Raw genomic sequence first — 26,107 nt, 5'->3', positions numbered from 1 at the left:
TCATTCCCGGAATTGTATGGGTAATGGAAAAATGTTCTCGGAAGTTCAAGAAATTGCCCCATACATCATCTCTCAAACCTGGAAAAAAACTCCCTCATCAACGGAATTTTCCGGGTACCGGGAAAAAATTCTTGTAATTTTCTGGGAAATGTGCCCCTCGGAAAAACGTTCCCAAAGCCGGAATTTTCCGGAAAATTCCGGCTTTGGGAACAATGATCCGCAAAAATTTCAATTCCGGCTATCGGAGAGTTCTGGGCTTGAGGGATTCCGGCTAATGGAGATATTACTTACCGTCAATCTGTCTTAGATAGTTCTGACCAGTAAAGTAAGATGGGCCCATAAAATTGACAAGAGAGAAGCTAGAGGACCTGGAGACACTAATGAAATATAATCCCCACACGGTAAAAACAGTTCTACCTGGACCCAGTTGTTCTCCAAGACACTACAGACAACATGGCAGCAGTCGACAAGGAATACCAACAATCGGTACAAGTCAACAGTTATTTTAAGTTAGGAAAAGTAATTACAGGTGCTCCTCTACTTTAGAACGTTCAACTTACAAACTTTCAGCGATACAAACATCATCACTGAGGGGGGTTACCTGCCAGAACAGGTGTTTAATGTGGATGAGACTGGATTATTTTGAAGAAAATTCCAGATAGAACAGACATTACCTAAGAGAAGAGTGAGCCAGGTTTTAAGGCTGTATTAAAGGGTACAGTATAGCTGTACTAAATATCCATAATCTTTTAATTTTTTACAATATGTTTGGTATCTACAGGAGTAAGTTGGACTTACAAACAAGCCTCAGGAACGTAACTCTTTCGTAAGTAGAGGAACACCTGTATTCAACAATAATAGACACAGTCATGTGGTAATACTGTACAGGTAATACACTTTTTACCTTCACATCATAAATATTTGTGTTTGTTGCTGCATTTGTGGCCATATTTTCCCTTTTACACTACCCTACCCATAATCAATGGTAAAATACCTATGAAGTGAGACCTTGTTCATTAAAATCCAACAATATTTGGTGATGTTATGCATTTTTTCAGTCAAAAAACTGTGATGTACCATTTCTTATTTTTAAAAAGTGCCGGCTCGTCACTGTTGGGTATTGTCTTGTACTTACAAGATGAGGGACTGTACTATCCTTGATGCTTACTTAAGCTTAATTAACTACAGTATACACTTAGTGAGGCACTGGTTTGAAGCAGAGTGGGGAGAAGGAAACATTTTATGTTTCAACTACTCTCTTAAAATGGATAAAGAAGCCATCTTTTTCATATTCATTGAGCTTCATTTTTTATTATTACAGGTTGACAACCCTTTATCCGAAATTCGGAAAACCGAAAAGCTCTGAAAACCGAAAGTTTTTTTTGTGGAGCAATTTTTTTTTTTCAACAGGGATTAGCCCAGCCAGGCATAGATCACTGACCCACATTGGGACCTGGGGGGGTGGGGGGGGGGGGCGAAAATGTAATAGTAATAATAATAATTATTATTCACAGTAATAAATTTTTTAATAAAAAATACACCAAAATAAAATAATAATAACAATAATAATAATAATAATAATAATAATAATAATAAAATTAATAATGATAACAATAATACTGTAGTAATAAAATAATAATAATAAAGATACAGTCAACCCTCGCTTTACGCGGTCCCACTTTACGCGTTTCCACGTTTACACGGTACTCTGCCGAACACGGAATGCTCACTTTCCGCGGTGTGTATACCCTTTTACGCGGAGAGCGGCGCGAGCAGGGTGCGCACAAGGTCGCCCAGTCATCAAAACATTACCGAGTTCTTCACCCGCCACCCACCATAGCCGGCCCAAGTCAGTGATAGTGATAATGATAGTGAGGATATGGACTTATATGGACTTTGAGGGGTTTGACAAAGAGGCCCTGCAAGCCTCTGTGGTGGGTAGTGATACAATTGATACAAGTGATACAGGTGAGGGCCAATAATCTGCCCTCTGCCTCGGAACCAACCCCCAATCCCCGTGTGCCCAGCCATCTTTTCTACTAATGTAAGTGTTAAAAAACCTAATATTATTGATATTTCTCTTAATTATTAATTGTGTGTGCATACCACCATAAAATTAAGAAGTTATTTTTACTACAACGTAGGTATTGCGTCTGAAAAAGTGGAGTTTGGGGGGTCGGCTGGGTCTCTATTTCAATTAATCCTATATGTTATGTTGTTCACTTTACGCGGGCCACCGTGGGTTCAATTGACCGTGTAAAGTGAGAGTTCACTGTATACAAGAATGAAAAAAAAGATAAAAAGTGAGAAACACGACCTAAACCTATGAATTATTATTATTATTATACTTATTATTTTATTTTCGCCCCCCAGGCCCAATGTGGGTCAGTAACTTGTGCCCGGGTGGGCTAAAAAAAAAAAAAAAAAAAAAAATCTAAAACTGAAAAATTCCGAAATCCGAAATGCCTCTGGCCCCAAGGATTTCAGATAAGGGATTATCAACCTGTATTATTATTATTATATTTTTGATTATTCTCTACTAACTTGTGCAATATCTCATTCTTTTCATAGCTAGCTCACATCTTATTGACAAAACAAGTCTTTTATCACTTGCTAGAGGTTTCTGTTTCTATTCTTCTTTGTCTTTCACTGGTTCAGCAGTTATCAATTCTTTCTCAGTTTGTAGATGCTTTGCAAACTCCTCTTGCTGGCGTTTCTTCCATTCTGCCTTCACTGGGTTACATTTCAGGAACCCATCCCACGTAAGATCAATCATGCCTCCTTGATGTGCAATCTTTGCCTTGACTCTGTGAATGAGACAAAGTTCAGTACATACACAATGAATCTCCCTAATTGGATTTCCATGAACAAGAAACTCCTGTGGTTCAGACAATTTTAGGAAATACTGAAAAAAAAAAAAAATAAGTGTACAAGTTGTGGAATAAAATTGGGCACAAATTACAGGGTAGGATCCAAAAATTTTATAAATTACAAAAAACTTTACTGACACTCTACAACTGGGGTGTCAAACTCATGGTCTAGGAAGAAAAATACCTGATCCATGAGGCTCTTGAGAAAATATTAAGAGCCTCTGCAAATACTGTAAATACAGTTTAAATCTTCTAAAATGGGCATTTCTAACCATGAACACACAGTTAGCAAACAATTGATTAAACATATATAATTTTATTTTACTTATAAACTGTACATAGCATGTCCTTCATTGGTAAAAACAACAACTACAGAACAAACAAGAATATTTCAGTCTTGGAAACAGTGAATGTTTTGACATTTTCAGGAATACCAGACTCGCTTGAGATCGTACTATGGCTGCATATTTCATCAAGCCATTTTTTTATCTAAATTGTCTTTGATAATTTTTTGGCAAATCAACTGGTGAGTGTCACACAGGAACAGTATTTTCTAGGATTTCTGTGTCCCGGGCATCACAGATAAGTTCAGTATCCACGAAGATAACCTTGCTTGCTAGCTTTGGAAAGTCTTCATGATCAGACTTGTGGCAGTTATGTGAAAGAGGCTATTTTAATAAATTTTATGACTAGAAGAGTCCCTCATTTATTGTGGAGTAAGCTTGCTGGGCTGACAACAGATGGAGCACCAGCAATGATGGGAAGAGAAAATGGTGCTTTGACGCTCATCAAGAACCATGTGCACTGTGATAATTCTAACTAGGATGTTCTGGCTGTCAATTGCATTGTCCATCAAGAAGCTCTCTGTGGAAAAACAATGAAGCTGGATCACGTGATGGATGTAGATGTGAAATACAAACAGTACACAGTACACAGCGCGATCACTAACGTCGGTACTCGAAAATACGTAATTTGAAAAATATTTTATACGACTGTGGCAGTCGTATGTCCGGGTGGCCGTAAGTTGAGGAGTACCTGTATACTGTGCAATGCTTTGTGGGCCTGCAATGGTGACTGTGTTGGTAATGGGAGAGGTGAAGCTGGAACAGCTACTGAGAAGGTAATACAGATAGTTGGCTACAATGCCCTTCATTTGAAACCATCAATTTTATAAGTAAAGTGTTCAGTAATTCTATGTTTTTCAATTTCTATTCTTGTTTCAGGTCTCATTTTATAAAGTGAAAAAAAAATTGTAAATCCATAAATGGCTTTCCCTTCCACTTTCTTCTTCTACTATACAAATTTTTTTGGTGAATACTTTACATTTTCATCTGCTTTGTGCTCCCAAGGGCAGATCCGGGGGGGGGGGAACCCCCTTTCATCAGAAAATTCTCATAAGTTTTCTTTAATGCAGTATTGTACTCAGGTATATTTGAATAGTAAAAAGTAAGTTACTATTTACCTCAGAATATCTCCTAATATCAAGTGCAAATGGCTTCAAAATGGCCTCAAAATGCCTATGATATTGGCCAGATAAAAAAAAAAGGGGGGGAGGGGGCAGTGCCCCCAACACCCCAGCTGGGTGAGCTCGCTGCACTCGCCACATTCCCCCACCCTTTTGATATTCCTGGATCTGCCCTTGGCTCCATTTTACATTCACTTTTAACTCAGGCTAGAGACCAGGATTTTTGGGAGACCATTTGGAAATAGGCAAGAGATTAAGCTGAAAATACCCCTATACTGTACAGGTATCTAGGATTGTTACACACAGAAAGCAATCGTCGAGCTAAATTTCATGCCTATTATATAAAAATGCACAAATCGTTAACATACACCTTCAGTTTCAAGGGTAAGTGATGAAAATGAGTAGTTAATATATAATTTGGGAAAAAGCAGATGTTTCGGGAACCACTGTACCAGATGATAAGATGAGATGAGGAGGATTCAAAACAAAACATAAAACAAGCATACAGAAAATTCTTTTATCTAGCAACAGACTGATAACATAATGTTAACAAATACCTGCATATAAATTGTGCAGGTATTTATTTTATTTTCTGAATCTTATACACCTGTACCCCTATATAAATATCGTATACAGTACATATTATTTTCATGAGTTCTTACCTATCAGCAAACGCTATGGCAGATTCACCAGATTTTTTCTTCATGGGCGGCAGATACCAAACATTGCAGACAATAGCCCAAGAAGTCATCATGTACAAGATATAATGGAAGAACTTGTCTTGCCACCAGAAGGCATCACCAAACCGTGCATCAAACCGAATGGCAATTGGATGAATGACACTGTCAATCTGCAAAAGATAAAATGCATTAGGCTAGGCACAACATAGTTTTACAATTTACCGATACAGTACAGTAAAAACTTTCATAATGTGTAACTCCATAATATGATTAGTTTTGGAAATGCTGAACAACAAACCTTACTTCAAACTTTTCCATATCATACCAAATAACTAACAAAACATGCCATGTGGCACATAGTGGAGGCAGCAACTGTCAATTAGCACAGGTGTTCAATAGTGAGAAGATGCTAAGGTTATATGGACTACAAACTTAGTAAATTTTGTGTACTTGTATTTGGAAGCCTCAAGTATTTCATAATGTTTACCAACGAGGGTCGTAGCACTTCCCACTGGAGATGTTAAAAAACTTTATTGAAACCAAGAGGAAGGTGATTCTGGTAGATATGCTTCTTTTGTAATTTGCCACATAAAATTTTCAAATGACGAATCCCACTGTGCTGTTACCGTACATGGGTCACACAATATTCCAGGGAGCTCTGCAGAGTATTACACCTTTACTAAACTACTGCAGGAAAACTCATACTGTTACTTGGAAGGAGAATAGTACCAAACACCAGGAGACCACTCAGCCACTTATCAATGCCAAGGCTACAATTTAGGAATGGGATTAAAACAAGAAGACAGTACTAGCTGAGAGTTACCCCAGGGAATCAATTTGAAAACTGAGGACTTGAGGAATCAGTACCATTGTAAAGAGTTTCCTAACTAGATGAGACTAGCTTCTCTATGGATTAACCTTGCAGTGAAATAAGCTGAGTGAGAGGTTTCTCCATTCAGAATCTGACCCTAACATCACACAGATGCAGGCTATTCATGGTAGCCCAGGATGAACTGATGAGAGTTAAGTAAGTTTTTTTTATGGACGTCCAAAAAGGGAAGCACATTAATGCTGAATTTGTTGGCTGTCTATTGGTGTAATCAAAATTTTTCCAACACTACCACTCTTCCATACCAGCTACCAATCTTTCTCATACTGGTCCATTTCACTTGGGGTGATAGACTTGTACATTATGGTACTGGGTGATGACCTAATCAGTCATATTGGTGAACACACATCGGGTTATGAAGGTGTGCATGGTGGAAGTGGATTTGGAACAAGAAACACTGAAGGCTTAAGAATACAGTAATTCCCTGATTTACGCGGTTTCGCTTTACGCGATTCTACATTTACGCGGTACCTCGCCAGAACCGGAATTTCATTTTACGCGGTGCATCTATTCATATACGCGGGAAGCAGCGCAGGCAGGATGCGCACAAGGTCGCCCAGTCATCAAAACATTGCCGAGTTCTTCACCCGCCACCCACCACACCGGCCCAAGTCAGTGATAGTGAGGATATGGACTTATATGGACTTTGAGAGGTTTGACAAAGAGGCCCTGCAAGCCTCTGTGGTGGATAGTGATACAATTGATACAAGTGATACAGGTGAGGGCCAATAATCTGCCCTCTGCCTCGGAACCAACCCCCCATCCCCGTGTGCCCAGCCATCTTTTCTACTAATGCAAGTGTTAAAAAACCTAATATTATTGATATTTCGCTTAATTATAATTAAGCGAAATATCAATAATATTAGGTATGCACACACAATTAATAAATATTAATTGTGTGTGCATACCTTCATAAAATTAAGAAGTTATTTTTACTACAACGTAGGTATTGTGTCTGAAAAAGTGGAGTTTGGGGGTCGGGCCAGTCTCTATTGGAATTAATCCCACATGTTCTGTTATTCCATTTACGCGGTTTTCGTTTTACGCGGTACCCTGTGGGTTCAATTGACCTCGTAAATCGGGGTATCACTGTAATTGAATTTGGGTGTGAACTGAGAGTAGTTGTATGCAACACATTGTTTATGAATATGGTGAGGTGACTCATTAAATACAAATCAGGTGGTACAAAAACCGAGATTGACTACATATTTTTCAGGAAATCAGAGAGAAGGCTTGTTAGGGGTGCAGCGGGGAAAAATGTGCCTTGCAAAATAGATCACTTGTGTAACATGTGAAGTTAGAAAGGAGCAGGGAAAGAAAGAAATTGTTTGTTCCAAGAACAAGTGTGTGGAAATTATTATTAATATTTTTTGTTTTTAAGCTAGGTTGAGAGCGGTGGAAATGGTTAATAATAGTGTAAGAGTTAATGCATTAAGTTGCTGGGCCACAATAACTCCTGGCAGGCATGTCCCACAACAGGTGCAGGACAGAGGGTCACACTTTTCTGGATATACTGTAACTGTTGCAATATATTTTGAATGAGCCCAATTAAAATTTCCCATGTTTTGTATTTGCCGAGCACCTTTGTGGTGGCTTCTGACAATTGCTCCAAGATGGTGTTAGCCTCTCACCCATTAGTAGAATTGCCAGATTGGCAGGTTTCACTTCAAATTGGTCTAGTTTTAAGTATGGTTAGCTGACAAATTTTGACAGAGGCGGGTTGGTGGTTCTTGGGGTGTTTTTTACTCAAGTTGGCATTTTTGGGAGGCTGGTTTATGGGTAAAGTGCAATTTCTAATAATGGCATAACCAGTAACATAAATATGGTATTTTTATAAAGTTTTGTTCCCTTATGTTTACATAATGGTCAGTTATTGAACTGACAGTCAACTGAGGTTGACTTAGACCACCATTCAGTGACCCAATGACCCACTCCTCCCTAACCTTGCCACAAAGATGCATTAAGGCGGGACCTTTGACAATTCCTGTTTGCGAGCATTATGTCATTGGCAACAGGGCTGGACCCAGGCAAGGTAGTCCAGGGGGAAACAGTTTGACCATTAAGTGTGTTGTGATATCCCCGTTAGCCAGAATAATTGGCGTAGAGTTCTTCTGGGAATGAGAGATTTCCACATATTGAAACAAACTTTTCATCCCTTGAAAAAATCCATCCTGGAATTTTTCCAAGAGAATAAACTACTTAACTCACACAGACAGACACTATCCCACTTCCCTAGAATGCTTCAAGGTGCTGGGGAAAGCTTTTCGAGAGTCTAAACTACGCGTTTCGCATGGACAAAGACATAGCTGCATCTATTTACGCAAACACCACTGCACATGTACAATATATTGTAAATAAATAAAATATGGTACTATATACACTATACCTGTACTACGATTACCCTTTCATCATGCTCTTATGCTACATGTATCAACTCAACAATGAATTTGTCCTATACTTCCTAATTTAGTCCAATCTGTGGGGTATATGCTGAACTGTTACTGAATTCTTGCATTTAATCTTTTTACTTCTAGCACTTTCTCTAGCCACTTTTCAGCCATCAGGATCACTACACTACCTGACCCAGAAAAGATTTTGGCTGTCATTTTTACCAATAATCAACCTAAGAGCTCATTCTTTCCAGCTAGTTTCTTGTACACAATAGGCATCTACCTTTCTGAGACTCAATGTTACAACAACCTCACTGAAGCTTCCCCACAGAGTACCAAACTATGTACTGTATATCATCTAGCTAAAGCTAAAATTGAATAGTATTTATGTGCCCAATAAAACTGCCATGATCAAGCCAGTCATGAGCTGAAAACTTGTGCTGTCATCAGTTAACACCCTCCGCAATCCTGCTGGTCTTTACTGTATATATCAGGGGTTCGCAAGCATTTTCCAGTGCGACCCCTTCTAGTACTGTCGCCTATCCAGTGCGACCCCAAGTCATTACATATGCTGTATATATGAGGATCCTTAGAGTAAATATGGATATACCTGTATTGCTATATGTATTTTATTATAAAAACAGGTAAGGAAAATGTATTACATAATTGTGAAGCCTAAAAGTAAACACTGTCAAAACAGGCTACAACTCTGTCATGTTTAATATGTGACATGTTTCTTTGATAGTTTAACCCTTAGGCCACTGGTGACTTTCCAGAGCGTCCGACTAGTGCGCCCCGGGTCAAGTTCCAGAACGTCCACCTATTTTCCCACCATTTTTTTATTTATTTTTATTTATTTTTTTAAAACTATTTTTGGATTTTTTTTCACGGTTTAACCCTGCGCGGGGGGGAGGGGGGGTTACTGCCAGCAGCACCCTAACCCGGGGCTTAAGGGTTACCGTATATCTCGGCCTACAAGGCGACGGGGTGAAAAGATGGCCCCCAAAATTTCCATTTAAAAAGTCGCTTTTGAGCTCTATTCGCTGTATAAGACCAGTACCCCAAATGTGACACTTACCATTGGGAGCTTACTGACCCAGTAGTCCTTTACCAACCATCCCATTGACCAGTGCTGTTTACACATCCTTGGTTTTTTAAAATAAGGCCAATTCACTTCAAGTAATGTCATCAAATGTTACCGGCTGGTGTAGTGTAAACACTAGTGACTCACTTAAACTTCTGTTATTTAACTGGAACTAATGTCGGTGTCGAATACAATTGTTTCATTTACTTGAAATGGATTTACCGATTTATTTGTTTATTTATTTATAACATACTGAAATATATTAAACACACTGCAAGTATTTTCTTTAATTTATAAGCTTGCTTCACGAGAGACAATAGGTGGTGGGACTGTTCCGACTGTTTACACCAGCTACAGTATTCTAATTCAATAGTGTTTCATTAGGATTTGAGTGAAAAAGATTACTGTACATACTTACTACATACATTTATTACACAATATGTAAAAAATATAAATTTTAAATGAAATATTTATAGTGTGGTCGACTTCCTACACAAAGACGGGCTATAAATAGCCGTCTTATCTCCCCTCCATCCCTCTGTTCTCAGAGAGAAGGTCTTGGTAAATAACTTTTGTTTGTTTATTTTCATTGTTTGTCTAATTTATCATGTTGTATCAAAGTAATATTACTAAAATTTTTAGGCAGCTACCAAACAGGGAGATACTACCGCCTGGGAAGATATTGGAAGCATAATGTTCAGTATTGTCTAATGGTAGATCCTGCTTCCATATGGCATCACGAAAATTGTGACCAAGTCTTAAGTTGCTGATCTATCTTTCTGCCTCATTTACACACAATTGCAGAGTTTCAATTGTTTCTCTTCCTTTGACAACACAACATACATACAATATAATGTTTCTCACCTTTGATCTTTTTCCTTTTTGCATTTATTTATGGTTGGTTATTTAAAATAAAGACCAATTCACTTAAAGTATTGGCATCAAATTTTACCGGCTGGTGTACACTAGTGACTCACTTAAGCGTCAGTTATTTAACTGGAACTAATGTCGGTGTGAGTAAAATATTTCCATTTACTTGAAATAGATTTCCCAATTTATTTGTTTATTTATTTATTAATAATATACTGTAATATATTAAACACACTGCAAGTATTTTCTTTAATTATATACAGCTAGACCCCGACTTACGACTGCTTCGACTTACAACCGTCGGGACTTACGACCGCCGCAGTTGTGACCATTTTTTTTTTCATTTTTTTTCTCTCTCCAAATGACACACGCATTTTCTATACCGAAACGTTTCCAGTTAATGTAGTCTCCATGTATAATTAGAAAATTATGGGGGCCTCATGTGCATTCAGCTGACTACATTAAAGGTACAGTAAGTGCTCAGTCACACTGTATCCATTCCTCATTATTTATTACTTTCACTGTACTGTATCCATTCCTCATTATTTATTACTTTTACTGTACTGTATTTCATTGTAGACTTTTTATTAATGTTTTTTTTTTATATCTATGTCGGACTTATGACCATTCGGACTTACGACCTGGATTTAGGTCCCTAACCCCGTTATAAGTCGGGGTCTAGCTGTACTTGTTTTGCAAAAAAGGGAGGCTACCATTATACCTGGTAGGTGAAGTTGACCAGACATTTATGGTGATCATTAAGGACCAAACTCCGAATCCATGACGTGACTTCTGTTCATCATTTATATCCTAAATTTACCACTGTTGGTAGTTTCAAGAATTAAAACAGTCATTTACTGAATATTCTTTGTAAAAAAATAAATTTTAAATGAATTATTTATAGGAGATAAGTATTATGATCAGTAAATATACAGATATACATTACTGACCACCTCCGAACACAAGGACGGCTAAAAATAGCCACAGGCGGTCACAGTCAAGGTCACTTTCCCTTTCTTGTCACTGGCAAATGGGAGGGGGGGGGGTGATAATAGCAGCTGTGTTTATTACCGGGGTATATTGTTCTTTTACGGTATGTTAGACAGATTTATAATACATTTTTATTATTTTAATATTCCGGTAATCTTTATTTTAATCCAGCTTCCCAAACGTAAGTTTCAGTATAAAATAATTAGTGTTAGGACCTTGTGAGTGGCTTACGATGTTTCCATCACCACTCTTGACAGCTAAACCGCAATATTTAAGAGATAAGAATTTTATCTCTGGTGCTTAAGATGACCCCGTAACTTTGGGCTCATTTTTTATGGTTCAAATTCCGTCTTGTAGGCTGAGATATACGGTAATGTTCCATACCTGGGAATATAATTACGTGGTTAAGCAACATAACATACAGGGTACAATTTTCTTAAGTTACAACTACCGTATTTTGCGGCATAGAAGACGCACTTTTTATTGCAATATACAGTACCTTGAAAATTACCATGCATCTTCCATGATGCTAGTTGATGGGTTGTAGCAGATGCTTTCTTAGGGTCAACTGAAATCAGCCCCTTACAAAGACTGTTACCTCATTACAGTACTTAGCAATTACAAGTATTCTCTATACTACAGTACATATAAAACAATTGATTTAACTAATATTGTTGATATACTGTACTGCAAAAAATACAATTATTTACTTACTCAGTAGGTAAAAAATAAAAAAAATAAACGGCTGTAGCTACACAACCCTTGCTGCTGTGCGGTTTGTTTACTAATGGCAGTGGTGTGGCAGCGCCATCTATTGAGAAATAGCGAAAGGTTGTCTCCTGGTCTCAAAGCTCAGAAATTTTTGTTTCTTCACACCAAAAATTTTAATTCAACTGATTTTTACAGAGTTGCTTTTTCACTTTATTTTTTCAACCCTTAGGCCCCGGGTGATGTTCTAGAACGTTCGCCTATTTTCCAGCCATTTTTAATTTAATTTTTTTGGAAAAGTTGATTTTTTTTCACGATTTAACCCAGCGGGAGGTACTGCCAGCAGCACCCTAACCCGGGGGTTAAGGATTAAATAAAGATTTTTTGTTTTCTTTACACATTGATATACATGTTTACATTTGCTTACCTTCTACCGTTGGAAAATATTTCCCGTCGTTGTCATACCGACAAAAACAAGAGAAAGAATGTAAACACTACAGCCCGCTAGACGTGGAGGTGACCAGGTGTATAAAATGAGTGCTGAATTAAAGATTTCCACTTCTTATAGAGATCTTTTATTTAAATTGATGAAAATGACGACTGATAAGCAGTTCTAAGTGATGATATTCAAAGAGGTGTGTGTACTTGTGCCAAAAGGGCTGTATATCAAGCAACTGTTTCACTGGTGTCAGTTAGCAAGTATAAAAAGTTTTTTCCTTGAAATTTAGTTAACATATTGATAATATAGACAGTACAGGGAACATTTTTTGTGCTCCCATCAGCTGATTGAATCACCCAACAACCCTTCTCAGTTTAACTTTGTTTACAGTGGAGTGAACATCAATTTTATTGTGCTCTTGAATATTTTTGCATTTTTACATTAAAAATATTGGTCATTCTGAAATTTAGTTAACATATTGATAATATACAGTGCAGAAAGTATCATGAAACATGAAGAAGGCATTAGAACCAATGCACTCTGTAAAGGGGTTAATGTGCATAACTTTTTATAGCTAAATCAAGATATATTTTAGCGTGCTCTTTTACTTAGGATAAAGAAATGATGTTGAATCACCAACCAGTGAATACAGGAGGTCCCCGGGTTACGAACGGGTTCCGTTTCTGAGGACGTTCTTCAGTCAGATTTATACATAAGTTGGAACACAGAAACCAACTTTTTTGATATTTACTTCACTGGAAACGAATGTAAACATAGAACCAATTACTGTATTGGTGAGCTAGCTGATCAGCTGATGCGCACAACAAAACATGTTTGTTGTAAGGATTTCGTTAATCGAAGTTTTGTTCGTTAACCGAACTGAAAATCCTTATGGGAGCTAATTCGTAAACCGAAATTTCGTTAATCAAACAGTTCGTTAACCGATGGACCACTGTACTTGAGATACGGAGCTAATGAAGACAATCTCACATGTGGCCATCTCTCATGTTGTGGGTGGAACTAAACATCAAAGGCACAGAGATGAAAACAAAAGTAGAGAGGATTGTGATCTAGTGACCTACCTCAAATGCTCCCTTCTTGAACTGCATAACAGAAGTGTTGTTGACACAAACACCCTCAGGGTAGATGAGGATGGGAGGTAGGCTAACATCATTAACATGTTCCTGTAACCTGAAAATATTTTCAAGATATGTAAAAGAACTAATATCCCAACCTATGATTAAATAATAATTTGTAATATATCTTGAGTCAAATCCCAACTGCTTCTAGAGGCAACAACCCAAGACAATGCACTCGTATGGCTCAAATGTGGATATGAAAAAAAAACAAAAAAACAAACAAACATCCAAAAAAAAGTATTATGTATATGCCTGACCAATCCTGAGGTGTGAATTACCACGAGTTTCATTATAAACAAGCACAGCCTATAACAGCCTGAACAATCATATGTCAGAATAATCCTTATCTTGCAATAATAGCCTAGGCTTCACAAATAACATCTTAGAAATCTCATGTCTGGACCTTGCCCACAATGATACACCTGTAGAAAGCAATGAACTGAACTACAGGTGTGTGTGTGTGGCCAGATACACAACATACCAGGAAAGATGGCTCTCTTATACCAACACACTTGCAGTAAACACTGACATTAGGTCATTACATGGTGTAATCTTTTCCAATAAAAACATCCACTCCTAACCTCTTCACTACGGGGACGCCACGTTAAACATTTAATTTGGCTAAAGCCAGATTATTTCATTCAGCTCAGAGGTGGTATCATACACAAGGGGTTAACTTATTAAACTCCAGTAACACTGCTACTCGGTCCACCCTCAGTGCCAATGAGATACTGTGTGCACTTATCTTATTCTAAACACAGGAGTCTACCAGACATGTTTTTCCTCTGGTAGGTTGACCATTGAAGTAAAGGAATTGTTATATTCAGTTTCCAATTAACGAAAATCTTGGTGATTTTTTTTATACCATACTTTGATCTATGTGAAAAAAAAAATCCTCAAATTGTTTGTAATTTTTTGCACCATCAAAAGACACAGGCATTTCAGAGCTTGCCATCCCAGACTTGGTGAGTGCACTGTATAAAGACAAACTACTGTAAAAGCAACATATAGTACTGTGCTGTATTAAGAGTGGTTTACTTTAGCTAAAAATAGAAGTACAGGTACTGACCCTCAAGTCTAAGACCTTTGGGACCACGACCAAACTGGTTTTGCGGATTTCCTGGGTCCTAGGTCATCCACGATACCCAACCCAACAGTAGAATACATCAAGTGATGCTTCCACACACACACAAACTCAGTTGCACATTTGTTTTACTTCTTAACCCATTCATTACAGGATGCCACTTTCAATATATTACTTGGCTAAGACCAAATGATCTTATTCAGCACGGAGAGACCATTTGTACACAAGAGGTGAATAAAGAAAAGGCTAATAAAGTACAGGTTGTACCTCTCTAGTCCGGCAACCTCGGGACCTGACCGGTGCCGGACCATGGAAATTCACCCTTTTCCTAGATAGATAGTGACTTGGCTTGGAAGCACTAGCACCACTTTCTCTGCTTCATGGTCTCTTTGAAGACATATTGAAGGGTTAAATGTCGTACAGTAGCTTCTCAAATTTCGCGAGTTTTTAATTCGATGTTTTCTATTTGAACACACAAAAAAAACAACACATTTAAAAATTTTGACGGCGGAAACTCGAATTTCGACGGGTTTGAACGGCCCACCAACGTTCAGACGACGTGCACAATCTGTAAACAGCGTCATTTCTCTTATGTACAAAAGATTCATTATTGTTTATTACTGAAAGTCTTTTTGATTGAATTAATGTTTGTGTGAGCAAAATGAGCAATACAATTCATTAATAATACGTAGAATATTAAAACACGAGGAAATGAGCCAGCTTTGTTTTCGTTGATTACAAAACCAGTGACTGACTGGTTCTACATATAAAACTGAAGAAAATAAGACCTTGGTTGAAGCTGTAGTAAAATTAATATGGTTGTTTCAAGTAATGTTATTTAATGTTAATAAATGGAACAATAGAAGTACAGTGAGTTCTGCTATAACGCGTGTTTTGATAACGCGAATTTGCTCTAATGCGATTTATGAATTAGGAACGATATTTGTATAACGCGAACGCTTGTTTGCTATAACGCGATTTTTGCTTACTATTTCTCCAATTTTGTGGTAATGTATTAACTGTGAATATAGTAAAGAAGAATATCAACAAGAAGCGTTCTGGTGATAGAATTCCCAGTGATGATCGTAAAAGAAAGGATATAACACTTGAAGAGAAGCTCGATTTTATCAACCTCAAAATCACCCTTCTCCCCCATCAAGTAAAGTGTTACATTTACTGTATGATTTCATTATTAGAAATGAATGTAACATTTATTTAGACTGTACTATCCTTTGTGTTAGGCTAAATACTAAATTTTTTCGATTTCGAGTAGTAATCTGCACCTAACCCTATTTTCTCCATAAGCCCTGTTATTTCTATTACGCGATTTTCTATAACACGATATTTTACAAGAACACAATTATCGCGTTATAGCAGAACTACCTGTAGCTAACGATAATGGTAAAGAAAAAAGAGAGATCGTGTATGTAAGTGTGCACACGTGAAAACATCGTCATTACTTTACATAAGAATATGAAAGCAACACTTATTTACTGTTCATATATATTTTAATTAATGTTTCTGAATTTGTTTTTATTGAATTAATGTTTGTGTGCATAATTACAATTTATTAATAATACATGGAATATTAAAACACACGAGGATACGAGACGGCTGCCGGCATTGTTTTTGTTAAAGCTTACAAAACCAGTGACTGATTGGTTCTACATATAAAACTAAAGAAAATAAGACCCTGATTGTAGCTGTAGTAAAATTAATGTAAAAAAATTAATATGGTTGTTTGAAGTACCTGTAATGTTATTTAATGTTAATAAATGGAACAATATAAGTAGCTAACCATTAATGGTAAAAAAAAAGTGAGACTGCGCGTATGTAAGTGCGCACATGTGAAAACATATCGTCACTACTCTACATAAGAATATGAAAGCAACACTTATTTACTGCTCATATATATTGAAGGGTTAAATGTTGTACTCTGTATAGACAAGCAGAGAGAGAGAGCAGCCGAACTGCCGGATGTAAATAAACCTTAATTTCCCGCGGCTTTGTTGTTGTTGTTTTTTACGGGGATTAGCCCACCCGGGCATAGGTCACTGACCCACATTGGGGCTTGAGGGGCAAAAATTTAATAATCCTGTAATAATAATAATAATAATTCAGATAAGTAATAAAAAAAAAGAAAAAAAAAAGAAGAAAAAAAAAAGCTGCCTATCTACCTATTGGACAAACTAAAATCGTTCCGGACCACAGAATGCCGGACTAGGGAGGTACAACCTGTATATGAGACGTGGCCGTCAGCAGTTCGGTAATTATGGAGGGTGTTTTTAGACACAGTTTTGTACGCTGATTACTTTCACTTCTATTCATTTTCTTGGGCAAATGCTTACTTTTCTAGATATACTGTAGGTGAGTTAAGATATAGGATAGGTTCAGTTTGGTTAGGTTAGCACATGATTTCACCCATTCTTATACTTTCCCACAGCATAATACAGTATCTCCTAATAAAATCAGTGAAAACAGGGTATTTTTAAAACCATTTTAATGAAAAACAGCAGTCAGTCACGTCCCGAATAATTTCCAAAGAAAACTTCGTTGTATGCATAATTTAAATAAAAATAAACACATTTAATACAGTCTATTTAGAAGTTGAGAATTCCCTCAAGAGATTTAAATGGTTTGTTGACATTCCAGAAGCTTGTAGTGAGTCACAACATTTACCAGAAATATAGGTTCATTAATTATTGTCAAATTGAATAAACAACCCAATACAGTACCATGATTATCTACATTATATATATATATATATACTGTACTTTACTCTGTATTTGTAACAATAAATTATTATTATTATTTCTCCATTGGTTTTGAAATTAACATTAATAACATTAAAACAAAGATTTGAGATACGATAAATTATGCCAGATGCTATATGTAAAGTACTGTACATACTGTACTTGTTCTCACATTGACCATGTGAGAAGCTTCTGGAACATCAACAAACCCATTTAACTCATTTTTAGGGAACTCTCAACTAAATAGACAGTATCTAATGTAGTTTTTAATTTGAATTATGTAAACAATGATATTTTCATTATTTTGTTATTTAAGAAGTAAAATTAACATTTACCTGAGTTTGTAGAAAAGTGTCTCTGTAACTTCTGTTTCTTCCATTCCATGCATTTCAATTATTATGCTTAATATTGGCTTATAATTACCTGCACTACTGCTTAAAACAAAATTCTTATTAAAAACATTTTTCCCAGTGCTTTAAGACCTCTGGGGAAGTTTTTTTCGTAGGAACGTATCTCAACTTTCATATTGTGAGTCTACAGGTAAATGCAATCTGATTTAAAAAACTGAATTTTTAAAATGCTTTTGAGGAACAGAATCCTTTTGTAAATCAACGAATGTCTGCGTGGCAAACCTGGTTTACATAATTATTAAATGAAGAATTAGTTACACAGTGTCATGACTCTCTTATACTATTAGGGCAAACTTTGACCTCCAATCTTTGATTCTGAGCAAAGACATCATAGATAAGTAAAATAAACAGATTACCACCAGTCAGCATTGCTTTGGGGTTTATTGGGAACCACAAAGAGCCTGTGTGCATATATTCACAGGTAACTCCATACTGTACAACACTTATGTTACAAGAGTGTCAGCCTATCATAGGCAATATCACAGCATGAGGAGGAAATCACTGCAGATGTGGTTCTTTAAGTTCAGAGTGAATCAATAAAACTATCAGGGATGTACTGTAGACCACAGTATAGCAAGGAAGTAATTCTCAAAATACACAGCCATGAAGCACAAATACAAAAACACCACCCTATCAGGAAGAAGCAGGGCCACTATGCCATTAAACCTGAAGTAACCTGTAACAGGGGTCACTTTAATTCCTGAGGCAGGACAGAAAGAAGGCCCAGGCAAGAATTCAGAACCATCCTAAGTGTGGTGGGAGAGCTAAGTGCACTGCCACCAAGAAGACTTCCCTTCAAACCAAGGGGGTGACCCAAAATACTGAGCCAGACTACCAACTGGGCTCAACTAAGATGGAGCACACAAACTAACAAATCATAAGTTATGAAAGGTACATCAACAGGAACATTGTTCATTAGTACAAAATAGCTATAAACATAACACATACTTGTATAGCCTGTATAATGTAATTTGAAATTGCCAGTGAATGATGGAGGATATTTGTTACCTATAAACGGGAGCAGTGTGAATTTTAGGTAAACATTAATATTCCGTCAAGGATGTTTTCATAGGAAAGAGCGTTGGACCTTTCTATGTTCAACATCAAATACAAGTGAATACAGTACACAATCAGTCCTACAAGATATTATAAACAGACTTCAGTAATCCAGTGGTGAGACTGACAGTAAGCTCCCAAGCCATCAAAACTGGCAAAAAACAATTAACAAAATGAGTAAGACTTAGCAGTGTGAAAGGTTATCACAATGCCAGTGTATGATGGGCCCTTAAACCTTCATACAAGTTACCTGCTAGTAAGGATGCAATATACGTACATATACACTTGCAAAACAAAGTAAGTAAAAGCATAGTAAGGATTCACTCTTTACCTTTCATACAACAGAGTATGATACAGTCTAAACCAAACCCCAAGGAAGTTGGCAGCTGGTAGCTTATGTTATCATAGCACTTTCCAAGGATGAGGATTAGCCCAGTCATAAGAGTGGAGTCAAACAAACACAGAAAGATAATGTGTGGAAATAAGGTGTGAGTGGCCTTTCTAGGATGAAAGGTAAAAAAAAAACACCAAAAATCTTGTGGAATGTAAAAAAAGACATGAAAACTGCCCAACAGTGGCTACTATGGGCAAGGAACAAAAGGCTATCTTTTAAGTTAAGAGCATGATTTATAATAAAACATTTTTAAACCTTACCTCTTTACAACTAAAGATCTATCCTTGGCATCAGAACGCTCAAACCAGATGTGGGTGGAAGCTCGACTCAGTGCTGACATGAATATATTCAAAAAGCCATCATGTTTCTGGCCAACCTGTGAAATTAATAAAATATGAATTCAAGTAAGTACTGTATGCGGTAAAATATGATTAAAAATAGTCAACAATAATGGGGGATTGATTCTGAAACCCCTTCTAATGACCAATGGCAAGTGAATGGTCAGGTACAGTTTATTACTGTATTGCAATGCTATATACCAAATACTGTATCTACTTTATCCTGACTGATTATAGCAGTAATGTATTTGGTCCAAGGCGGATGGTCAAGAAGGTACTAGGAGATTTCACTCACAGTACAATACAGTATTTCCACTCCTGTTAATTTCATTTCCTATGCATTTCACTCCCAGTAAACTCACTCCTTGAAATAATTTATTAAGGTAAATAAATACAGTTTATCTATATTAAGTGATCTTTATAGAAAAAAGTATCAACATTAAAAGTGACATCTACCAATTTTTTTTAAGAGATACAAATCATTAGCCGTTCCTTGTAACAAGCAACAACTTACCGAGAAAATTCTTGGGGAGAGATTACAGTAGAGCCTCCCTCAAGCCAATAAGTCTTGGTCTCATAGGCTTTTATTTTCTGTGCTTTGTGTATGTACTTTGTACTTCATATCATCTACAGTACATGTTTTCCCCTTCCCTGGGTGCTGTTGATAAGGCGAGGCATGGTTGAAAGACCAACCCTCAGACCTCACCTGGCAGCAGTAACTGAATCACTCACCAGGTTAGGCCATACCTAAAGGTGGCAACACTTCCATGTCACTGATAGATCCATCTTCTGTGTATTGAAAAATATTCAGATCTACTTGTTTTTTAAATTAAAGTTAAAAGTAATTAAATTCAATCTTAATTGATATACATGTACAGCTACTGTACTGTACAGTATATCAATTTAGTAATCACAATACTGTCCTATACATGACAGTGCTGGGAGTGAATTACACCAACCTACATTATATAACATTAAAAACTTTTTTGTATTTTCACATTGACAAAATAATTCTAGGAGTGAGTTTACCAGCAGTGAAAATACCGTGAGTGAAATTATCAGTCACCAATCAAGAGTGTGAGGATTTGGTCTAAGGAGGATGGTCAGGACCTGTGCTTAATTTGTAAAATATGAAGTGGTGGAACTCTAGTGAGCCAGACGGATGCTACAAAGTAGCCGACAGAGCCTGCGGAACTGGCAAGGCACTTGGTATTACCAAGGCCTGTACAGATATATTGCAAAGAAATTACTGTATATGCATAGTACTGATTACACCTACAATTTATTCATGGAAAATAAGTGCCGGAACGCTGTTCTGGTATGTTCCACCGCAAATTGAGCACTGGTTAGATGTACAAATATCTGATCCAGGGAGGTATTCAGGAGTGTACAGTACCAAAAATGGTACTTGCTCAATCTCATATACAATGGAATACTGTAGCTACAAAACAGTATTACATATACTGTAAAATAAGAAACATACATTTATTACATATGGTTAAATAATTAATCATCATTCATCACATTGTCTAGTGATGGAATGAGTGAGGGCCTGAGGAGCACAGAGTAGGGGTAGGATGAGGTGTATGTGGGTGAGGTGTGGGGGGGAAGGGGTGAGGGGAAGAGGTGAGGGGAAGGGGTGAGGTATGAAGGGTGAGGTGTGAGGGATGAGGTGTGGAGAGTGGAAATGAAATGTAGGGGATTGAGGTTGTGGAATGCACTGTCCAAAGGTTGATTGACCTCCCCTACCCCAACCAAACCCTAACTGAGTGACCACAGACAGAAAAACAGAAGATAAGCAGAAAAAGAAAGAAGGGGAATAGATAAACATGGGGTGTGGAGGAACTATAAAGGCAACATAATTATTGCTAGGAGATAAAAAAAAAATACTCCTTACCATATCATAGCAGTTGTGAGTAGCCAGCACCATGGAGTCAATTGGTGAAGTGTGGTTAGCAACAGCTATGCCACCCTTTGGAGCATTCTCTTCATGGTGGAAAGTGGCAACAAGAGACAACGATCCTGCTATAAAATCAAAACAAAAAACCAGGAGTTTCTCATTAAGCCAGCGCTTGAAACTGCCAGCAGGAAACATTCCAATAGCTACCATACATGTCCAAAACAACAACACACCAAGAAGAAGAATGACAATACGTAAAGGAAACAGTAGGAAATAACGAACAAGAAAGCCAATAAGCCAGCATACTGTCAATCGGAAAGACACAAATTCATAAGCACGGTCATTTGTACGTGATAGGAGATTCCATGCAGGGAGCTGCTCTGGTTCAAATGATTTAGTTAGGTTATCTTCCATGATGGCTCCCATTCCTGCACTGATGTACTCCAATACATTATCAAGTTGGAAGCCTTTAATATCTTCTTTGATGCCCAGAGCTCTTGGATGATCAGCAGAAATTAATGGCCTGTCTTGCTCATCTAAAGAAGATTCTGATTCATCTGCTTCATTGTGTGGGCGTAACAAACGCTTACGTTCCACACGCTCTTGTCCAAAGGCAAACAGCCTCAAAAGAAAATTTATGTAATGCTTACGCAGACCTAAGTGATGGTGGACAGTTGCTGATAAAAACAGCACAAGAAATACAAAGGCATATAACCACCACAGTATTCTCCACAGTAGTTCCATGACTTCAGGTGTGTTATTTAGTATGGGTAATTACTGTATAGGTAGTTTAAAAACCCTTAATACTGTATTTAGAAAAAAGCAACATGTCAAAAAGCACTGGAGTTCATGCTGTTCTTGCTTCCCACATATATTGTTCAAAAGACTTCCTACACACCACAACGCACAAGGTATGCACTACAATCACAAGAGTTCCCAAACAAGTCTGCACCTTAAAAAGAAACAAAGAAAAATTAAAATTCTATACAGTATATTTAATATATACATACAACAAATATATATACACATACACAGAGTACAGTGCAGCATAATAAATCAGGGGCATGAGGTACACCCATACAGAATTATAAATACCAGTAAAGTATCTGACATGTATACAAGTATTCAGTTTGGAAAGTGCCATGTACTTGTATCAAGGATGGAGTGACTACAAAAGTTTAAGTATTTGAATGAAACTACTTCTAATTTCTAAGAATATAAATATGAATACTGTACAAAGAACAATGTCACTCCAAATACAAATACTTTATGAAAATATTCATGAATGCATTCATAAATAGTACAGGTATATTAGTAAAAAAAAAAATATACAAACTTTTTATTGATCTTAGTATGGTATGCAGCAGTACATGATTTTATGATTAGTATTCAATACATCATACCTATCTTGTGTAGATATATTTATTTATAATTTCCTCGTACAGTGCTGTAGTCACAATAGAAACATACAGGGCTTCATCATCATCTACTAGTTATAACGGAAAAATTTTAGCTTCGGTCATCCCTGTATTTATATATCCAAACTACTGTATGTGATTTCCGACAGATTTGAAGGTACAAATCATTCAAAACACATGAAAAACCATCGGAAAAACAGTTTGAATACCTAACTTAACCTAATTCCCAAGATTCTCTGGATATCCAAAACTAAAGAGATACCATTATAACAAACTGAAAACAAATTATCTAACCACATTAAAACTAGTAATGTTATAACAAAATCATATTGGATATTTTGCCATGACCGGCTAAGTTCCTACTAATGCTATTTTACCTTGAGTGCGCTCTGATTGGCTAAGTACTTCCTCTTTAATATGACGGTGATGTGCGCTCCGACCAGGAAGTTAGGTAAGGTTAGGTAGGTTTCCTTGATTGGTTAGGTAGGTTTCTTTGGTTGGTTACAAAAGAACATAGGAAAATAAGGAGTCTGCAATAGGCCGGTTGGCCTGTGCATGGCAGTTCCTGTCGAGAGTTACTACCACTCTCTATCATCCATGAATCTATCTAGCCTCCTTTTGAAACTTTCCAGAGTTCCCGCACTTACTACAAAGTTGCTAAGCTTGTTCCACTCGTCCACCACCCTATTTGTGAACCAGTTTCTTCCTCCTCCCTAAACCTAAACTTATCCAACTTGAATCCGTTGCTCGAGAGTCCTATCCTGCTCGGATATTATAAGAACTTTATCTATATCCCCTTTATTGATTCCTTTCACCCACTTAAATACTTTCTATCATATCTCCGCACTCTTTTCTAGGGAATGCAAGTTAAGTTTCTTTAACCTATCCTGATATGGAAGGTTTCTAAGTCCCGGAATCATTTTTGTCATTCTTCGCTGCACCGACTCTAGTGAATTTATATCCATTCTATAATAGGGGCACCAGAACTGAACCACATAATCGAGGTGCGGCCTGACTAGCGCAAGATATACTGTAGTTGCAATAAGACCTCTGCACACTTGTTACTTACACTTCTAGATATAAAACCCAATACTCTGTTTGCCTTATTTCGAACATTAACGCACTGTTTTCTAGGCTGTAGGTCCGGGCTTACAAGTACCCCTAGGTCTCTTTCACAAGTCGACTTCTCTAGGTTGATGTTGTTAAGGCTGTATACATTATCAGTACTTATTCTTCCAATATTAAGGTCACGTTGTATTAGGTTCTAGTATATGTCGCCTCTTTTATAATGATAAGTACATGTGGAAAAAATGAACAAAATCAAACAACTTCTGTTTGCCAGTAAGGGATGAATAGCCAACCAGAGCGCACTCACGGATAAATAGCACGAGTAGGAGCTTAGCCTGTCACGGCAAAATATCCAATGCCTAACAAAATTAAAAGCTATACCTAAAAAAATATACACATGAAACAACAGTAGAAGAGTGAGTTTCTATACTATTAACAATACAATGCTGGCTAACAATGTTCTCTACCTTTACCATATTTATCAACAAATACATACCAAACCGATTGTAAACTTATATGACGATTTTACAGAATACATATTATCAATACTAGTAAGTAGTTCTGTATACAGTATATATCATAACAACTAACTCCATTTAATTGTACTGTACACGTCATTAAAGTTCACATAACGGCCAGATGTACAACCACAAGTACTAATAACCTTCTCTGTACCAATAACATAACTTCAACATTACTCCCTAGAATTCATATGTGCATGTTATAAATGTCTATGCTTTTGTAAAATTTTCCCAAATAATACACCACTGTAAAAAGCGGAGGAAGGAGAATGCACTATCCACCAAGCACTCAAGACAACAAACTGCTCAACACTGTTCCACTGACGTCACACCTACACGTGCGTTATGGTCGCTTCATTCTCTTGACCGAATTGACTCTTATTGTCACATACTTTTACTTTTATCCTCTTAACCACTGATCGGCTCGTTAGCAGCTTGGGCGATCGGTCACGTCTCTGTTACACACTGTAGGTAGATAGGCAGCAGGGGCGCACCCAGAAATTGAGTAGAAGGGGGGTTTGTACTGAAAGTAATTTGGAAACCCCTGGGTGTAAGGGTCTACTTTTTCCTATTTATATTTGACGTCATTTGCACTGAATCTTAGGAAATAATCTGAGGTTGAAGATGGTGTAATTTAGCATCCTCATCTTTGTATATATACTTATAATACAGGATAATAGAAGTCATAAGATTTTTTAAAATATTTTATTTACACAATTTTAAAATACATGAATTTACTGCACTAAATATAGAGTAGATAATATGGTTATTACCGTACTGAATGTGGAACAATCATTAAGCATTTTAATACTTGTATATAATGACTAACTAACATTGAACACTAACAGAGCTCATAGAATCTGCTTAACAGTTTTTGAACACCCGTAAAATACATTGCCTTTATTTTTCTGCAAGTACATTGGCAAATTTCATCTTCCTGGGATTTCTCTGTGCAAATGTGTCAATTACTTAGTTTATATCCACTGGTATATCTCGGTGCATGTGCAGAATGTCAGGCCTGTCAGTCTCTCATTCCCCATTGTTGATGCGAGTGTTGTTTTTATTCGTTTCAGTCCACTGAATGATCTTTCTGCAGAGCATGTACAATGTAGATGAGAAAATGAAAAAATAAATAAATCTCAATATTTCACACTGTCTGGCAGTGCTGTATATTAAGTGCATTCAGGTGCAGGGGAATGGCAGAGGTGGTGGAAGTTACCGTGGGTTGGGGTGAGGTCAGGTAAGTTGACCCAACCTTCATGCTACTAAGGTGTCGCCAGGTCAGGTATGGGTTGGCCGCACCATGCAGTACCTGGAGGGGGGGTGGTTCCGGGCAACCAGGAAACCCCCCCTGGGTGCGCCACTGATAGGCAGCTACCAAACAGGGAGGTACTACAGCCTGGGAAGATATTGGAAGCATAATGTGTTGTCTAATGGTTGACCCTGCTGTCATATGGCATCACGAAAATTGTGATCAAGTCCCAGGTTGCTGATCTGACTTTCTGCCTCATTTACACACAATTGCAGGAGCCCTGCTGGTTGCCAAACTGGAGCAAGTTGGGAAAGAGATCCTTGCTAAGACTGAGGAAGTAGCCGATAGAATGGAGGTGGTTGCTAAGAGGAGTTATGCTGAGGCACTAG

The 26,107-nt window shown here is 37.3% G+C and overlaps 1 protein-coding gene across 2 annotated transcripts; it reads right to left on the bottom strand.

Moving 5' to 3' along the window:
- Positions 1-2,436: 2,436 nt before the first annotated feature.
- Positions 2,437-24,802, bottom strand: LOC121862304 (glycerol-3-phosphate acyltransferase 4-like). 2 transcript variants are annotated; one of them, XM_042360445.1, is made up of 6 exons: positions 24,610-24,802; positions 21,457-22,411; positions 19,482-19,597; positions 13,468-13,576; positions 4,998-5,185; positions 2,437-2,807 (listed from the first exon to the last, which is right to left on the bottom strand). In XM_042360445.1, the coding sequence occupies exons 2-6, from the start codon at positions 22,201-22,203 to the stop codon at positions 2,630-2,632; spliced, it is 1,338 nt and encodes a 445-aa protein (XP_042216379.1). In that variant the 5' UTR covers positions 22,204-22,411; positions 24,610-24,802; the 3' UTR covers positions 2,437-2,629. The 2 variants fall into 2 exon arrangements, with proteins under 2 accessions (XP_042216379.1, XP_042216380.1); XM_042360446.1 differs by having other exon boundaries at positions 24,709-24,779.
- Between the last annotated feature and the right edge of the window lie 1,305 nt (positions 24,803-26,107).

The sequence above is a fragment of the Homarus americanus genome, unplaced genomic scaffold (genome assembly GCF_018991925.1).
Source record: "Homarus americanus isolate GMGI-L3 unplaced genomic scaffold, GMGI_Hamer_2.0 scaffold31037, whole genome shotgun sequence".
NCBI lineage: Eukaryota > Metazoa > Arthropoda > Malacostraca > Decapoda > Nephropidae > Homarus > Homarus americanus.
The sequence above is the reverse complement of the archived record's forward strand: the minus strand, read 5'-3'. Positions and strand labels throughout refer to the sequence as shown.